The following is a 20,111-nucleotide window of genomic DNA, read 5'->3' on the forward strand; positions in this document are numbered from 1 at the left end:
AGGATAAATTAATGATTGGGGGGAAACAAAAACAATCAGGAAAAGTCAAACAGAACAATGTCTATGTCAGATCATATTAAAATGAAGCAAAGAAACTATTGGTTCTATTTTGTATGATGCTTAACTTTTTTTCCACCTCAACTTGACACCAGCTTCATTTTCAGATAGATGTGCAAATTACTTTAATTCTCAGGGCAAAGTTAATTATGCTTTGAAGACCAAAGTATTTTCCTAATTCAGTTCATTTGCTTAAAGCCTGAAGTTAATGAATGGTTTTCTCATTTATGCAAGTAAAACAAAGCAGCTATGATTATATCCCTGGCAAAATAGCATCTACTGTCTGACCCTTTAATAGAAGATATACTAAAATTGGCCTGGAATTTCTCTAAATTCCTCACTCCTTCACACAATGCTGAGAATACCTTGTGGGGGAAAAAAAAACAATACTAATACTCTGCATTTACTTATTATAAACATTTTTACAACTGTTATTGCTTGAATTCTCTCATTAATATTTTGAGGTCAGCAAAGCAAATAATGTTATTGGGTCAGTCAGGGTTTCTGGAGGAAACAGGCAGCATATGTAAAGTAGGAAAATTGAAGGGTTTGCTCACAAGACTTTTTACAAAAGACTGAGTATAGGGGAATCATAATGGATTTATACACTGGTCTGAAGACCATACAGATGGGTTGAAAGAATCAGTGACCTTCAGTCAGAGGAAAGTGACCTTGCAAGGCAGGGGAAATTATCCTGACCTCACTTCCAGTCTCTTTACAACACTACCCATTGCCTACCCCAAACCAAACCCAGAGAGCAAAGGAATTTTTATGTGATCCAAAGAGGTTAACCTCCCAGACTGGATGTCAAACGAGACAAGGCAGAGATTGACTCTGGCAAGCAGACAGAAGATACCCAGCGTAATTATACACATTGTACAGATCCAGGTCAATAAACTTTGCTCCAGTACACTGCTATTATAAACACTTAATTCAAAGAGAAGGACTCCATGGGACAAACTCAGAAAAAACATTTTCATTCCCACCCACATGCACCCACCACCCATTCAGTAGGAGTTGTTTCGTACCACTTGGATAAAAACAAAGGCAGTGCTACAACTCTACTGGTCCCAATGAAATAATAAAAACCCCCCTGGTTACTTTTATTAGAAAAACAACCATATTTCAGTCATTTAAATAACTATTCTTATGTCTTAGCCTGAATTATAAATATGATTGAAGTTTCTCCTGTCCCCAGCTTAGGCCCCATTCATGCTGTAAAGCTGCAGTGGGAAGGGGGTTGCTCGTCATCAGTTTATCCTCACCCCTTCCCCTGCTACAGTGGACTGCCTTCTGCCTCCCCAGTCTTAGGGATGGCAATACAGAGAGATAAAGAAAAATCTGATGTGACTGATACTATCATGACCTGGCTTTATTACTCTCTGGCCTCAGTAAATGCTCAAAGTTGATTTTTGTTAGGTCATCACTTAACTCCCTCTGGGACCATTGATATAGACACCCTTGCTTCCTGCAATGTCTCTCCCCAGGCAGGCCAGTTTGCCCCTCATCCTCATTGTCCTTTTTCAGCCTCTTCATTTAACACCACCACCAGTCTCCTACTGAGGTCGCCTGACCCATCACCTCTGGCAGCAAGCCCCTCAGGGAATATGCCTCTTATAATTAACCTTGGCCAACTCTACCCACTACTTTCTCTGCGTCTCCACCACAGAAAACCCATGCCCTTGATTCCAGTCACTGAAACTGAAGCTGTCCTTATAGAACCATCTCTTCATTTCTGCCTAGAGCAAACTGTCACAGAGTCTTGCTCTTTAGATTTCACTGACATCGTTCTCTCAGGCCTGCCTGCTTCCACGGGCTTATGTCAAGCTGTCTAAGTTGCTTTCTTGAAGCCTTCCCTCTATAAGAGGAGGGAAAAAAACACTGTTCTCCAATAACTCACTCCACAGAAATTCTCCTTCCTCACCTGTTCTATCTCAGTCCTTTTATTGGATTCAAGTTGGGAAAATCAGTTTGTAGGAAACCCCTTTACAAATACTGCATGAGTCTAGCATTTCACTTTGGAATGCAAGAGGAAATACTTGCCACCTACTTCTGTTTTTCCCTCAGCTTTTTGAGGCCACTGCTGAAACTGAGATAGAAAAAAAAATTTAACATTCTGGTATATGTTGGGTTTTTTCCAACCCCTATAATACCCTAAGAAGATATTATTATCCCCATTTTCTTTGCATATTTTCAGGGAGACAAAATGATTTTCCTGAGATTACCAGCTGGAACACTAGATTGTTTAACTCCAAGTCTAATGAATTTCTAGGTAAGCAGCAGCTTCTGATGAAGAAATTGAATTTCTGCATGAAAAAAGCACATTTCCAAGGCCTAGAACAGCAAGGTTCACTTACAATGTACACATTAAATAAATAGTTTTAGAAAAATTTTGCCAATGATATATGAGTTTCTATCCTGAGCCAGACATAAAATCAGACTATGGTTGAGAATAGCAACTGTGGTTTCATTTTGTCAGATACGGTTGCCTTTCTTGATGATAGTCCCAAAGATTAAAGATAAACATCCTAACACTTCATTTTCCTTCCTAATTAATTGCAAAACAGTACTACAGACCTAGGCCAACCTAGATCTCATAATTTTTGCTATTTCTTTCCAGCTCTTATTTGGTGATGCCCAAAGAAGGTAATTCAAAATGGGCTCCATTTCAGAGTGAGAAACACAGGAAAATGATGCAGAGTATGGTGCCCTATTTGCATGCTTCCTTCCTCCTAATTGAAAAGCCTGGCTATACAATAGGAAATGCTCTTGTCAAAATGATCTGGGGCCATTTTCCTCATAACTGTTATATCACTGCAGCTCAACACCACAGATTGAGACAGTCCCTTTGGCCTTTGCTCCCTAGTCTAACTCATATATTTAAAATATTTTCTCCGAAGTGCCAATAATTGATTCTATGTATAGATTTTGATATGTATATCACCCACTCTCCCCAAGAAAGAGAATCCTAGAACACATTTTTGTGTAAACCTATTTGCTGGGTTGAAGTTCCAAAAGCTTCATTAGACCCTCAGAGAGGTTCGTTAGCCAAGCAAATGAAGGTCCTCTCTGCCTTGGCCTAGTACTTTACAGCAGTTTCCAAATCAAGCATGCCTGTGTTACTTTACAGTGACTTCAGTCTTATTTATTCCAGTGCTCATGGTGTGTTTCCGAACACCTCTTCATACGCCCATTCCCTGGGATAATACTTCGAAGGTGACATTATGTGTAGTCAGTGCCATCATCATAAATTTAACGGAATCCATTTAAAATTGAATTACCACTTTGAAATAGAATTCCAAAAGTCATACATCAACTTTCTGCTAAGCAAAGTAGCACCTTCTTCCATCCTCCTAAACATATCCCATTTATTAAGCCTCAGATTTCCATGTAGAGGACTCTAGTTAAGGAAACACTGGCTTCTTGTCCCCCCCCCCCCCCTTGATCCACTGCTTCCAGAAGAGAAAGTAGCCATTTACCTAATAGGCCAATTTTGGAGGAGGAATTGAGAATGTTCAGTTAATCCCCTTTCTTCCTGTTGTAACTAGATAACCATGACTAGTTATATAAATCTGTCGGATCCAAGGAGGAAATAAATATAAAGAAGCCCTTTCACAAGCAGGTATAAAGGCACATCCTATATTCAGCTTGATCACTGGTACAAATGACATTTTGAAATCCATGCATTGATCATATCTTATTTCTCTATTATTTCTGAATGTGGACTCCGGATGTTATGTATTAGCCCCTAAAAGCTACATCATCATTCACTGGTTGTGGTCCTTCATCCTAATATTCTGGAATCTGAATTTAAAAGACCAATTGCCTGTTTTAAACATGACTCTGTGGACGTTGATGATTTCCCTTTTCATTCTTTACAAGGCTTCGCCGAGTCCTTCATTTCAGTCTGTCCTCCCACATCAGGCCTTCCAAGTTTGTATAGTTATATATGTCCCCCTATAATCATTTCTATTTACGTATGTACATATGTAATTTCTAACCCCAATGTAGGGCTCAGACTCATGACCTTGAAATCAAGAGTGGCATGCTTTTCTGACTGAGTCAGCCAGGCACCCCCTCCTATAGTAATTTATTAATCCTATACCTTAATTTTAAATTGTGATAGCCAAGATTGCAGAATTCAGGGGCCACCGTTTGTTTATTGTCTCCACGTGCTCTGTAAATTGTCCTGGAACCCCTAAATTGGATGTGATCTCTTGTAGAATGCCAAAGCACTTTGAATCTCACTGTAAGATTTCTGTTGCTATGCAGACAAGTTGCCCAAAACATAGCAGCTTAAGGCATTCATAAACATTTATGTTCTTGCATAGTTTCTGTGCATCAGAAATCTAGAAAAATTTGCCTGAATGCATCTGGTTCAAGGTCTCTCCAAAGGTTACAGTGAAGAAGTTGGCCAGGGCTGCAATCATCTGGAGGCTATACCACAGCTGGATTATCCATTTCCAAAAGGACCCACTCAACATGGCTGGTGGCAGGAAGTCTTAGTTCCTCACTGGTGGTTGGCAGTAGGCTTTAGTTCATTGCCACATAAACCTTTCTATAGAGCTGTCTGAGTCCTTAGGAAATGGCAGATGACTTCCCTAGTGTGAGAGCCAACAAAGCAGGGCAGAAGCTATAATATTTTTATGATGTAGCTTTGGATGTCACACATTAATCACAATATGCTGTTGGTTACAGAAATCAACCCTTCTCAGTATGGAAGGAGATGGCATTATGGTAGTATTATTGGGGTTCATGTTGGAGCTTGGCTACTATATTCATCTAAACTTTATAATGTAGTAATTTCATTCTATGTTTTACTAATCTAAATTACTGAACTATTTAAAAGAACATCCCCTGTTAGCCATTACTATATCCTTCCTTTTTGCATATTACTCAAAGTTGCTGGAGTGGCATGTACTTCTTTATAGGGCCTAGCATTTTGTTTTGCTTTTAAGATGTACCAGTTAATCAGGGGCACCTGGGTGGCTCAGTCAGTTAAGCATCCAACTTCAGGTCAGGTCATGATCTTGCAGTTAGTGAGTTTGAGCTCTGCGTTGGGCTCTGTGGTGACAACTCACATCCTGGAGCCTGCTTCAGCTTCTTTGTCTCCCTCTCCCTCTCTCTCCCTCTCTCCCTGTCTCTCTTTCTTTCTGCCCCTTCCCCTCTCACATTCTGTCTCTGTCTCTGTCTCTCTCTCTCTCTCTCTCACTCTCTCACAAATAAACATATAAAAAATAAAAATAAATAAATAAAAAGATATATCAGCAAATCAGACTGTTGTTTTTAGGGATCATTCTCCACACTCTGATTCTTGTTTCTTTTCTTGAGACTCAAAATCATAAGCAGGATCAGTAAATGCTGTCAACAATTGGGGGAAAATGTTTAAGTTCACATGAAACAACTATGAAAGTCAATGAAGTTCCAGTTCACAAAATAAGCCTTAAAATTTTAAGGCCTTGGTTATCAAATGGAACACATTTTCCTACCATGATGTAATTAAATAACAATAGGATAACCAAAAATGAAGGTGCAAACCTGAGGCTATGAGAATAGCCTTATCTGATCACCAATTTCATGAGAATAGCATTATCTGATCACCAATACACATATGGAGAGAACAAAAAAAAAATTATAGGACAACCTCATTAATGACTGTAGATACAAATTTCTACCAAAAAATTCAGCAAAACAATCCCAGTAATGTATTAAAAAGACAATACAGCATTGTCATGTTGGGTTCATCATAAAAATACAATGTAAGGTTGATTTGCTTTGGGAAGACAATTAACACAGTTAATAGGGGTGCCTTGGTGGCTCAGTTCAGCGACTGGCTCTTGATTTCAGCTCAGGTCATGATCCTGGAGCCATGGGATCAAGCCCCATGTAGGGTTCCACACTGAGCATGGAACCTTCTTAAGATTCATTCTCTCTCTCTCTCTCTTTCTCTCTCTCTCTCAAAACAAACAAACAAACAAAGAAACCAACAAAAAATAGTTAACAGATTGAAGAGGGAAAGCCACATCACCCAATAGGTGCATGAAAACACTTAATGAAAGTAAACATCTATTCATGATCAAAATCACTGGTAAACTGATAATAGAAATAGAAGGAAACTTTTTAACCAAGTAAGGGACACCTGTTGAAAAACCTACAGCACATATTTTTATATGGTGTCACAACAACAATTCCAATAAACATGAAACGTCTTTATGGAGAAAATTAAAAAATTATTGAGAAGGCATGAGAGATAACCTTAGTAAAAGATTTTAGATAGTAAGATTCAATATCATAAAAATTTTAATTCTCTCCAAACTTATTTATACCTTAGATGCAATAAAATTCTAGGTAAAACTGCAAAAGAAATTTCCATGAAACTTAAGCTGAATCTAACACTTATAAATAATTGGTCATGAATAAAAAAAAATGACCTTTGTCTCCTTCCATAAATAAAAAATAATTTCAAAAGCATTAAAAACATGAATGTGAAAGAACTACAAAAAGATTGTAGGATGAAATAGGAGAATACCTTCATAACATTAGAGTGGAGTCATTAATAAAAAGTAAAAATCTTGATAAATTTAAAAACAACATTAAAGATTTTCATAAAAGACACAATAAAGACTAACCACAATTGAGAAAGGATATTTGCATCTGACAAAATCTAATATTCTGAGTAGTTGTAACCCTCCTACAAATCAGTATTTAAAAGAAAAACTAACCAATAGGAAACAGGCAACAGACTTGAACAGACACTTCCAAGAAATCCAAATAGCCAATAAACAAATGAAAAGGCAAGAAACTTATTCAAAGGAAGCAAATTAAAACCACAATGAGATATAATTACAAATACATCAGAATGGCAAAACTGAAAGTCTGACAATGCAAGGGTTGGCCTAGATTTGAAACAATATGAACTGTCATACATGGCTCTTAGGTATGTAAATTGCTATAACAACTTTGGAACAGTCTGGTACTATGTAATATAATTAAGTACAGGCACAGCTGACAATTCTACTTCTAAAAATATACTTAGAGAAATCCTTAAGTGTACATTAAAGTCATCTATAAGAAAATTTTCAGCTGACTAGTACATAATGACAAAAAAGAACATAACTCAATTTTCTGTCTATGATAGAAAATCTAAATAAACTGTTGTATATATTAATTAGTATAATAAAATATTATACAATAGTGAAAATAAACTGCATGTATCAACATGGACAAATATTAAAACACAAAATATTTGCTGAAGGAAGAAGAATTCATATGTTATTTCTTTAAATAAAATTTTAGAACCATCCTCACTAAACAAGAGAGTTTTGAATAACACATACAGATTATAAGGAAAAGTAAGAGAATTATTAGACCAAAATTCAGTCTATAGATTACCTCTGGGACTGAACCATGAAAGATATTCCGTGTGGAAGCAGGAACACTGGGGAATTCAAGAGCCGGTTATATTGTTTCTTAATTTGGTGCCAACAGGAATGTTCATTTTATTTTTCTTTAAACTGAACATAGATAAATTTATAGACTATTTTGTATGTGTGAAGTTATTCGCAATAAAAAGTTTAAATACAAGTTTTCTAACTGCTGTTTTAGAGTGTAAAAAATTTTTCAGAAAGTGAATTATCAAAGAATGTAAATGTTTAACAAATCCTATTTTATACAGGAAGTATATTTCAATGTGAAGTTTAGGTTGTATTTAAAATGACCAATCCATTCTTTTTGTATTAGTTTGGCAGGTATTTTGTATCCTTAAACTATTTCAGAATCTTTTAGAATGGAAAAAGGTAGATTAGATAAACCATGTCATACCATTATTTTGTCACAAGAGGGACTAGGTAGTCAGAAAGTACAGTTTCCCCTTTCGTCTTAAGAACACTTATTTCACTATCTTACTATTTATGTTTTACACACTGTTTGTTCCTGTAAGTGTATGTGTCATAGAGTGTAGTACTTGGACATATTTTTCTTATCAGCAAAAATGTTAAGATAAATACTAGCTTGCCATTTTACTTCTAAATGGATGGAGACTGTGTAGAAATTACTTAACTTACTGAGCTATGATCATGTTGTTGGTTTATCTGCTTTATGGGAATAATTGTTTTCATTTGTATTATTGCCAAAAACTGTAAATATTGCATGGTTTTTCATATATATTTCTTTTTTTTATTTATATATGAAATTTATTGTCAAATTGGTTTCCATACAACACCCAGTGCTCATCCCAAAAGGTGCCCTCCTCAATACCCATCACCCACCCTCTCCTCCCTCCCACCCCCCATCAACCCGTAGCAATCTCTTACTCAACACATCCCCAAAGGCAAGGGAATTAAAAGCAAAAGTGAATTACTGGGACCTTATGAAGATAAAAAGCTTCTGCACAGCAAAGGAAACAACCAACAAAACTAAAAGGCAACCAACGGAATGGGAAAAGATATTTGCAAATGACATATCGGACAGAGGGCTAGTATCCAAAATGTATAAAGAGCTCACCATATATATTTCTTTTATTTATTTTTCTTATTTGATTTCAAGGTACATGTGAGCATTTGAAACGTATCCCAAATTTTAGAAAATGAATCAAAGTAATTACAGATCTCTGGCTAGAACAAAAACATTCTTATACTCTTGGCCAGGGGTTTTCAAACTCTGCTCTAAGCAGCCTTACGTGGTTCTGGAAGCTCTTTCAGGGGCCACCATATATGGAGAAGGGGCACTTCTTTACTGAGAGTGTTCTTCACTTAACATTCTAGGCATTGATCTCTTTTATAAAGCTTTTATTTGTAGAAATGGTAAACTACAAATTGTTGGAAAACCAGTGGGCAGGACTTGTAGGAAAGAATAGTAGAATCACTTAAAATGTGTAAAATGATTTCAGGTGTGTTACCTCATTAGCTTTTTTCAAGTAAAATGTGAGCTTTAACAGCTAATGCATGTCATATTCACCACTCTATCCCCAGTGCAGAGAACAAATACAAATGGTTGTGCATAAATCAATAAAATATTACTTAACAAGTAAATATGTTAAATAAATAACCAGGCTGGGAAGATAGAGCAAGAAGTATCTAAATTTTATCAAAAAGGAAAGACAAGCTCAGAATGACAACAGTCTTACAAATGCTCACACCATCAATAAGTAGAAGAATCAAATAGAATCTGAGTCTTTCATGTCCTGGTTGCTAATCAAATCTTGGGAAAAGGGTGGAAGGAAAGCATATGGAATGAGGAAAGAAGGAAGGAAAAAAAATATTTTGCTTTCCACCATTCTACAGCTGCCTCCTATTTGCTTGAGCAGAAAAAGATCAACTGTGGTAAAGAAAGAAAAAAAATCCTCTTTACATTTATTGGACCTTTATTTTTGAAAAAAAATGCCTTGGTACTATGAACCAATAAATGTTCTGTTCTAATTTATAATGATGCATAGAACGTCATGTTTTCTTTTAAAAAAGCAGAAGCAGGGCACCTGGGTGGCTCAGTCGGTTAAGCTTCCAGACCTTGATTTCCACTCAGGTCATGATCTCACTCTTCGTAAGATAGAACCCCACAATGGACTCCTCTCCCTGCTCATGCGCGACTCTCTCTCTCTCTCTTTCAAAATAAATAAATTTTTAAAAATAAATTAAAAAATTAAAAAGCAGAAGTGTTACTTTTCCTGCCACCATCCATCCCACAGGTGCTCTGGGAGGTCAGTTCACATGTGTGGCACTACTCTTTTTCCCAGCTGTCGTTTCCTTCCCCTTCTCAACCAGTCCTTTAAACACCTGGAAGGGGTTGGTTTCTCACTTCCTCTTCTTATTTGTCTGCGACTTCTGAGCACTCTCCTTGACCCTGAGATGGCTTCTCTCTTACCCTTTTCCTGGAGTTATGGTAGGGTAGTCAGTAAAAGAACTGACGAGTTCAAAGAGTAAAAATTGCATCAGTCTAATTGTTTTATATATATATAAACAAATTGCCTTTAGACATAACTCTAAATCAGACAAACATATTCCTATTTTATTGCTATGGTAATGACTTACCTTAAACTTCTGGATTTAAAACAACACAAATTTATTATCTTATAATTCTATAGGTCAGAAGTCCTATACAACAGTCCCCATATGTCATTCTATACCACTTTTCTCTGTCTCCTTTTCAGTTAAGTGTAGCCATATGATTGCTAGCCACTGTGTAGCCTCTCAATCTCTCCCTGATAGCTTCTCTGTGCTCTCTTTTGCCCAATCTGCCAGCTGGATACAGAAGTCAAGAGGTCAGCAGTCCACACTCCTTGGAGACGATAGTGGAGAATTCATTTCCTGCTTATTCAGGTTGTTGGCAGAATTCAGTTCATTTTGGTTGTAGGACTGAGGTTCTCATTTTCTTCTGAGAACTTCTAAAGGTCACAGCATTCCTTGATTCTTGATCCTTTCCTTCATCATCAATGCCAGGAGTGGTGGGTTAAGTCCTTCTCAGTTTGCAGCCCTCTGACCCACTCTTCTTCAATCATCTTCCACTTTTAAGGAGGCTAGACCACATTGGGCCTACCCAGAAAATCCAGAATAATTCTCTCATCTCAAGGTCCTTATTAATCATATCTGCAAAGTCTCTGTTGCTATGTAAGGTGACATAGATTCTGTGGGTTATGGTGTGAACATCTTTGAGAAGGTCTTGTTCTTACTACCACAAGGAAAATAATTGCTTAAAATAAAAGTCTATAAATTTACTTATATGAATAACACAAAATAAAAAAGAGACATTTTCTTTTTTCAACAGTAATTATTTATAATTACATCAGAATACCTAAAGTACAGCTGATATACATAATTTCCCTATGATGCTTTATCATTAATTTTATGCTAATTTGACAGATAACATGTTTCCTCATTGATTAGCAAGTCAAAAAATACGTAGCCAATGTAGTGTCAAGAAATCCAGAAGTACAAATGATAGACACCTCTTAAGAAGGTATGTTTAAAAATATTTTTTAATGTTTATTATTTTTGAGAGAGAGAATGAGTGGGGAGGAGGCAGAGGGAGGGAGACACAGAATCTGAAGCAGGCTCCAGGCTCTGAGCTGCCAGCACAGATCCTGACGTGGGGTTGGAACTCACTAACTGTGAGATCATAACGTGATCTGAAGTCGAACACTAAACCAACTGAGCCACCCAGAAGTCCCTTAAGAAGGTATGTTTTTTAGAAATCTGAAGAATAGAGGCAGAGGTATGTCTAGGTTAAGGATAAGCACTAAATATGTTTTTTTCAGCTTTCTCCCCACTGAGCAAACTGTTGTCTAGCAGACAGCCTTATAAAGATCATACAAACAATGCTACCTGCATTGACTAGCAAAACTAAGGGCCAACTTGGAAATGAAGATGAATGTTAATCAACAGAAAAGAAGGCTGAGTTAGGTAAAAACAAAACAAAAAAAAAACATAACATAGCGTCATTCTTACAATATCATTTGAGAATAGATCCCTATCAGGTTCAATGTCCATTTTTATCATCTTTGTCTACACAGTACAAAGCATAGTACCTGGTTTCTACAAAGCATTAGGTAAATATTAATTACCACCAAATTTATTGTTTTAATTACAATCAAGCAGTGTTTATACAATGTTCTATATGTAAGACACAGCAATAAAAATCCCCTGTGTTTCCATTATTCTCTATACTTTTCAGAGTTTTTAAATAAATTATTTACCTAATAGTGATATGAGGAATGCTGATAAGGTAAAAATTTGGCATCAATAAAAATGAGAGATTTTTCTTCTTATTTTTATTAAATCATTACCCATCTGTGAGTACTTAGTTATAGGTTTTTGAAAGCAAAGGCTGTGTCTGATTTATCAATCCCAAGACAGCCAGAAAAATAACTTTATATATAGTAGTTACATGATCAATGATAATAGGAAAAAATAATAGATATTGAAATTTTCATTAATTTTTGGTGTTTAAATTGTGTAGTATATATTGACAATATAATGCAAATAATTAGAATAGAAGCTGTTCAAAATGTTCTGAACAAATCTTTTTAACTCTTTAAGCTGTTGAAAATTGGTTAAGTTGTCTCTATCTTCATTAGGAAGGCTCAAAACTTCTCACGGCTCCATGGCCAGTGAAAGTCATGTACTGAGCATTCTGAGACCTCCCCATTAGGATTTTGATTTGATAGAACTAAAGCATGGCAATAACAAATCAAATTAAGATGTTTCTTCTTTCTAAAGAGAGAATTGATAGGACATACAAGCTAGAAGGTCTCTTGTAGGATTTTTAAACTTTATTTTAAATTTTTTATCTATTTATTTATTTATATTAATATGTATTTTTGGAGAGACAGAGTGTGAGTGGGGAAGGGACAGAGAGAGGAAGAGGGAGACACAGAATCTGAAACAGGCTCCAGGCTCTGAGCTGTCAGCACAGAGCCCAATACAGGGCTCAAACTCGGGAACGGCAAGATCATGCCCTAGGCTGAAGTCGGACACTTAAGCAACTGAGCCACCCAGGTGCCCCTAAACTTTATTGTAATAATGAAGCTTTTTTTTTTTCAAACAGTATTTGGCACAGAGACTATGTAACAGACATAGACCATTGTGTACCAAGTGTATCTGGGTAAAATCTGAGGGAAGACAAGAGAGATGCACTTCACATTCAATGTTGGCATCAGCACTTTTTCCTCTCCCACTACCATTTTTCCCTTGAAGAACCATTTTAAGGCAGAGATTGGGGAAAACCACTGACAGACTTCAATCTTCTTCTATTATCAAATGAATACACCAAGATTTGAAGAGAGGAAGGGACTTAACCAAGCTAAACGCCTAGCAAATTGATATGCTAATAAGACCCAACTCTCAACTGCACTGTTTGGTTTGGATAAGTCATTTAATTTCTCTAAGCTTCTGATTCCTCAGATGTGACATGGAGGTAGGTATACCCACTTTAACAGATGTTGAAAGGATAAGAGATAGTGTCTGGCATATAGTGGGCACTGATGAAAGGTAACTATCATATATATGCCCACTCCCAAAGACAGTGCCCAGATCTGCAAGAAATAAAGAAGCAAAAGTCATTAATTAATAACTTGGACTTCAGCTTAGAAATGTTCTACGTGGTTTATTACAGGAAAGTAGTAGATCATCCAAAAAGGCGATTTGGTATCCCTGTGGATCGGATTGGTGGAAACCGTCTCTCAAATTCCAGAGGCTAATTGATTCCAACTGTGAGTACCATTTGACAAAGTAACAATATATGCAGGCTTCTGATTAATGTTTTGCCATGGGCTAATTGATTCAGTTGATTTATAAATTGCCCTTTTGATTTCCTAGGTTATAAAATAACTTTTTCAACATTTCTGTACTCAATAATATATTGATGCTAAATAACTTAAATGACATTAAAGAAGCAAAAGAATGTCCGAGATATATTTCACCAAAAAAAAAAAAAGATTCAGTTATTCTCCCAGATTCTTAAATAACTATTGAGTATTAATATATGAACAATGGTTAAAATTCTAATTGATGTAATAAATCACCTTCACATGTACATAACTGTGTGCTAATCCCTCTATTATGAAGAAGACACATTTCAGTGACACATACCATTTTGTTGCTGATAACTACATTCCCAGAATTATGATAACATGGAACATAGGAGAGCGAATGATGTAGCAGAAAGAGTATAGGCACGGAATCAGAACACCTAATCAAAATCCTGGTTCTGTCATCATTCATTATCTTGTTTCCATGAAGATACCTTATTTCTCTATGTCTTGTACACTTACATAATAACACGGTGATTGTATTGTGATACATAGTGTGGTGTTGTGAATATTAAATTAGATGCATATAGTAGTCTAGAATGTATTGGACACATAGTACATGCAAGTGATAACATCTTAGATTATAGTTCTGAAAATTTACTCTGCACTAGACCCTATACTTAGTGCTGTCCACACATAGCTTCATTTAATCATCATGTTCCATAAAGTAGGTCCTATTACTCTCTCCAGTGCCTTGAGAAACAGTACAGTATAAGGGGTAAAACTGCCAGCTAGAGAGGTCAGTTTTGTAGTCAAATCCTAATTCATCTGTTAGCTGTGGGATCTTGTTGAAATTCTGAAATCCCCCTCCGTAAAATGAGGATAATAATAAGTTCTATCACATTACATTGTGCAGAGGACTAAATCTGATATACAATATACATTTAGAATAGCATCTGACATGTAGTAGTCAATAATAACAATTATTATTTTATTATACAAATAAGTAAAAAGCTTAGATAAATTAATTAATTCACAATGCCGTATAGCTAGTAAGTGATGTAAGTAGAATTCAAATCCAGAAAACTTAAATTCTAAGCTTATATTTTAATAAGTATATTCGGTCATACATATTAGATGTTTTAAACAGTAAATTTTATTTTATTTTTTTTTATTTTTTTATTTTTTTTATATATGAAATTTATTGTCAAATTGGTTTCCATACAACACCCAGTGCTCATCCCAAAAGGTGCCCTCCTCAATACCCATCACCCACCCTCTCCTCCCTCCCACCCCCCATCAACCCTCAGTTTGTTCTCAGTTTTTAACAGTCTCTTATGCTTTGGATGTCTCCCACTCTAACCTCTTTTTTTTTTTTTTCCTTCTCCTCCCCCATGGGTTCCTGTTAAGTTTCTCAAACCATATGGTATCTGTCTTTCTCTGTATGGCTTATTTCACTTAGCATCACACTCTCCAGTTCCATCCACATTGCTACAAAAGGCCATATTTCATTCTTTCTCATTGCCACGTAGTACTCCATTGTGTATATAAACCACAATTTCTTTATCCATTCATCAGCTGATGGACATTTAGGCTCTTTCCATAATTTGGCTATTGTTGAGAGTGCTGCTATGAACATTGGGGTACAAGTGCCCCTATGCATCAGTACTCCTGTATCCCTTGGGTAAATTCCTAGCAGTGCTATTGCTGGGTCATAGGGTAGGTCTATTTTTAATTTTCTGAGGAACCTCCACACTGCTTTCCAGAGTGGCTGCACCAGTTTGCATTCCCACCAACAGTTCAGGAGGGTTCCCGTTTCTCCACATCCTCACCAGCATCTATAGTCTCCTGATTTGTTCATTTTGGCCACTCTGACTGGCGTGAGGTGATACCTGAGTGTGGTTTTGATTTGTATTTCCCTGGTAAGGAGCGACGTTGAACATCTTTTCATGTGCCTGTTGGCCATCCGGATGTCTTCTTTAGAGAAGTGTCTATTCATGATAAACAGTAAATTTTAAACATAAAATCTAGGCAATATGTTTTTTCCCAGGAAAGGCTACAGAGAATGCATCCTCTCTCCCAAGCAGGTAAGACAACCTGGAACTGTTTGACAATTTCAAGCTACAGAAGAGAAAACTCTGCTTTTTATTTCTCTCAAGATGATGCTTAAACCAAATCTGCAAAGTCCCAAAGAGCATCACATTAGCCCTGAACCTCTCAACTTGAATCATGCCTGTTTTTTTCTCTTTGTCAAATGCTCTAAACCACAATGAGAAGTCAATATTTTACTTCAACTTTCTTATTCTCAGAATGACTTAGTTAAAAGAATCTTTTTTTGTCCACAGAGCTCTTGATCAATGAAGGTATGAAGTTACTGAATGTCCACAAATAATGGGGGGGGGGGTGATGCTTAATGAATACTGTGACGAACAGTGCGTTTTGAGCAGTAGCATCTTCAAAACATAGATCAAACTTTCTTTACATCTAGAGATATACCAAGTATGGTCACTCTTTAAGATTGTTAAAAATCACCACCTTATATCTGAGAAAGATCTAACTAATTGCTATTACAAACCAAGTAACTCCTTGAAATCAGGATCACAATCCTCCAGTTTCTTGATGTATTGATAACATTATGACACTGAGATTAAAACTTTGATCAGTTTCCACCTGTTCTCTATCACCTTGGACATCCCATTTGGTATCTCTGAATTAAGCCAAAACAGGTTATGATAAGAAAAAAATCATTCAGGAAACTCATTTCCATATAATTTCATATGAAGTTTTAGACCATATAAACTCCAGAGAGCTACTAAACTATCAAAAGGTAGTTGAATTAATATAATGTCTCCTGAATCACTATGGGTGAAATCCAAATTAATATATTATGTCCTTCATTTAATAGGCTTTGTTGAGTATCATGACAATCACTGTCCTTGTTATTAAAGTTTCACGATGGTATATCACAGAAGAATAGGTTTAGAATAAAATTTAACATCATATATTTTCTTTTTCTCTTTTGTCAATCATTGCAAGTGCACCTGCTCAACCATTAGGTTTCTATTTATTATTTCCTGACATGATCACCAGGATTTCTCAGATGCTTTTTTACTTCCTCACGTGAAGTTTTATGTTTTATGGTTTATGAATAATAAAAAACATAAAAATAGATTTCTAATTTCCATTTAACTTTTCAAAACAATTTTTGGTATATTATTTCTTATTGGTACAATATTTTTTGGATTAAGTACTAAGAGATTCAAGAATATAAGGTCTATTTTAATCCAATCCTTTTGTTTTGTTTTGTTTTTAACAAATGAGGACATTGGGTCTGTGAGAGGAAATTGATTTGCTCAAAATTGTACAGGCTCTCAGACAGAGCAAGGTCCAGGACTCAGGTCTCTAGACTTCTAGACCAAAGTTCTCTTCATCACCTATAAGGTCCTCAGGGTATAATTGTCATTGTTGGATGCCAATTTCTCTGGTTATACATTTCTAAAACAAACAGAAGCAGTATGTCTGACTGTGAAAATCTTTGTTCCGCTTCTGTAGGAGTTAATGTAGGCTCTTTTAGACCAGGTTTATTTGTGGGTTTTCACCTTCTGGGTTTCACTGTAAGTGTTCACACTAAAAGTGAAACTGGTTCTAATTGTGGAAGTTTTGCTTATTATTTTGAGTTTAGGTCTAGATACAGCTGCTTTATGTTACCTAGTTTGCAGAACAAATGCTAACCTCTTCTCTGCTATATTTTGGAAAGGAAGATAATCTGGTATTTGCACAATGTCTTCCTCAAGTCATTAACATATTGGACCAAAATTTTGAGTTTTGAGTTTTTTATAGCCTTCTGCTCTAAACAACTTAAATTCAGAGCGGTGTTTTCTCTAAATGCAGTTAGCAAGTTCTAGGCCATTGAAATCAGGGTGCCTTCCTGATCAAATTTGGTAGAAATAGGACTATTGATAATGCTACCCCTTGCTGCCATATGCACTAAGACTTTTAAGAATGTAAGGCACATGTTGCTTTATTATACTGACAATTTTTTTATTTTAAAACAATTTTGACACACTATCATTCAAATATACTGACAGAACTCTCAAAGAGCAGAAATGCCATGTTTAAATTCCAGTATTATGATTGTTCCCCTTTGAGCAAAATATACAACAATTATCAATATGTTATCATAGCAAGAAACAGGAAGTAGTAGTCAGATTTTCTTTATCTTTCTTATATATGTCATGGCAACATCCTTGAACCAAGATTGAAAATGGAAAAGAAATAGAATAGAGCAGGTACCCAAAGAAAGGAACTGTGGCTTGAGAATAAGCACCTAGTTTATACGTTGAAGATATTCTTCCTAATGCATTTTGATCTGTAATTATAATTTTGTGTTATTGTCTTTGCAATAAAAATATGTCCTAGAAATAAAAGGTATAATGAAACATCATGTAGTTTTAGTTCTTCTTAAGCGAAGTTGATGGTATTCCCCTTATCTATGGAGTTCTCGTAGCTTTAACAATTTCAATTTTTGTTTTTGCAGACACAACTTCCCTGGGTGAAATCACAGAAACATGGAAGATGCTTCAGTGAAGTTCTTTACACTCCTTAATGATTAAACTTTTAAGGAACTGATCTTCTGCAAATCCTTTCCACAGTTTGAACTTCAGTCCATCACATCACAGTATTGTTACAGCTTTAATTAAATTACGCAGACCACTTCAATGTGTGGATATTTTTTAAATATACATTTTAGCTAACGGGAATGGTTACCTAGCCCCAAACTTTACTTTTCTAAGAAACAATGAAAAAACACAATACAGTGAAATACTTTCTATATTCCCACTTACATTTATCCAGTTGAAGAATAATAACTGAAGACTGATTTGTTTCTGTAAAACTTAGGTAGGATCTATTTGTTCATTATTGAGGAACATGGAAAGACAATATTGTATATGTTCTGTTAAATATTTTTTCTTCTCTTTTATCCTTTTCCTGGGAGCCTCTTTGGAAATGATAATGAGATTGAGCGTCTCTTAATGTATTCAAATTACAGTCAGGTTCAACCAAATAAAGCACAGCCTCAGTTCCAGAAATAAAAGAAGATGTGTAAGCAAGGAAAAAAAAAAAAAAAAAAAAAACAGTAATTAAGCCCATCAATTTTATTATTCCAAAGAACTGAAAAAAAAAATACCTGCAGGTCAGGGCATATTGACAGAATTAGGAAGTGAAGGATATTAATCATTGATCAGGTTTGGACATCTCATGGTGCCTAACCACTTTCTCTAAATTACAACTGGTAGGAGGCGCCTGGGTGGCTCAGTCGGTTAAGCGTCAGACTTTGGCTCAGGTCATGATCTCGCGGTCTGGGAGGTCATGATCTCGTGGTCTGTGAGTTCCAGCCCCACACTGGGCTCTGTGCTGATAGCTCAGAGCCTAGAGCCTGCTGTGGATTCTGTGTCTCCCTCTCTCTCTTCCCTACCCCACTCATGCTCTCTCTATTTCTCAAAAATAAATAAACATTAAAAAACTGTTTAGTTACAACTGGTAGTTAATTAACAGTAGCAGTGGCTGATTATGAGGAGAACAACCACACAGGAGTAACAGAGGAAATTATGGAAGAAGACTAGGAATCATCAAAAAGTAAACCACTGGACCAGTCTGGGGCTTATTAAATACACGTAATTTTAACACAGTACAATAAACAATCTTTTTGATGCTACTGACTTGCCTAAGAAACTGTTTGACTGGTTTCATATACTGTGTTTAAAAAGACATTGAAAAGTATAATGTGTTTAAGAATGATTTCTTTAAATGATTCAAATTATTTTTAATTGATCTATCGAAGTATAAAGTTTGATACTCTGGAACGCTCAGTTCTCAACAATAACTACAATATTACTACAACTTAGGTATATAAGCCAATGGTACATTGGGTATGCTTTTAAAACACAAAGACAACTTATTTCTTGAACCAAAGAGTAGCCGAAGTTTGTAAAACCTCTGGAAAACGTTAAACACTAGCAATCACTGTCAGATGGACCTGATATATGGGAGGAGAAAAGTTTGATGAATAGGGCAGAGTTTTATTTTAGAATATAAAGGAAGAATGTTATGAGAAGGTATATTCATATTACAAGAGATGAGAAATGGATAGTTGTTAATTTTAACTAAAATTGAATAAACGTATGATCCAAAGAATGCAATCAAAGACACACAGAAATGAACATATGCACTTAGAACATGGTTGGCTTTGTATTCTTAGTTTAGGGAAAATTTCTTCAACTGCTGAAAGTCTTCAAATTTTAGAAAAATACAGTAAATGAATGATTTTGTTAATTGTGATAGATGGGCTATAGCAAGGAGAAATGAATTTTGAGAGAGCTAACCAATTCTGTTTTCAGAAGCTTGCATTAGAAAGTTAGCAGTGGTACATGGAAAATATCCTGTAGGACTTTCTATTTGAAATAATTACTGAAGAAGAAGTTAAAATGTTTCTTGCCAGCTTTCTTCAACTTTCTGTTCAATTTTAGGAATGTGTTCTATTCCTTGGAGGTTCTTTCTTCCCTTTTTCTCCCATTTGGTTATCTGTAAGCTTCTAATCCACTTGGATGCTGCTGCTTCATGCATTGACAAAAGGTATTAAAGCCTACTTTAGCCTAAAATTTTCTCATGGTGAAGGTTTAAAGTCGAAATAAACAAAGTGAATTCCTATCACCTATATTTTTTAATGCAAAGTTATGCTTATGGCATTCCATTTAATTAAAGTCAGAGGTCACAATGTATGGATTTATACTCTATTCTGATGTGTAATAATGCA

At 35.8% G+C, this 20,111-nt stretch overlaps 1 protein-coding gene across 3 annotated transcripts in view; it reads left to right on the forward strand.

The window, feature by feature from the left end:
• OSTN (osteocrin) overlaps nt 1–17,926 on the forward strand; it is a 53,653-nt gene extending 35,727 nt beyond the window's left edge. For 2 of the 3 annotated variants that reach the window (XM_040479547.1, XM_040479548.1), the window contains 2 exons: nt 13,162–13,258; nt 17,835–17,926. In XM_040479547.1, the coding sequence (XP_040335481.1) occupies nt 13,162–13,246 (85 nt within the window). In that variant the 3' untranslated portion in view covers nt 13,247–13,258; nt 17,835–17,926. Of the gene's footprint in view, nt 1–13,161; nt 13,259–15,347; nt 15,385–17,834 lie in introns of all 3 variants that reach the window. The other variant, XM_040479549.1, reaches the window with a different exon arrangement.
• Nucleotides 17,927–20,111: the final 2,185 nt, after the last annotated feature.

This window comes from Herpailurus yagouaroundi, unplaced genomic scaffold, assembly GCF_014898765.1.
Source record: "Herpailurus yagouaroundi ecotype Mexico unplaced genomic scaffold, PumYag 159, whole genome shotgun sequence".
Classification (NCBI taxonomy): domain Eukaryota; kingdom Metazoa; phylum Chordata; class Mammalia; order Carnivora; family Felidae; genus Herpailurus; species Herpailurus yagouaroundi.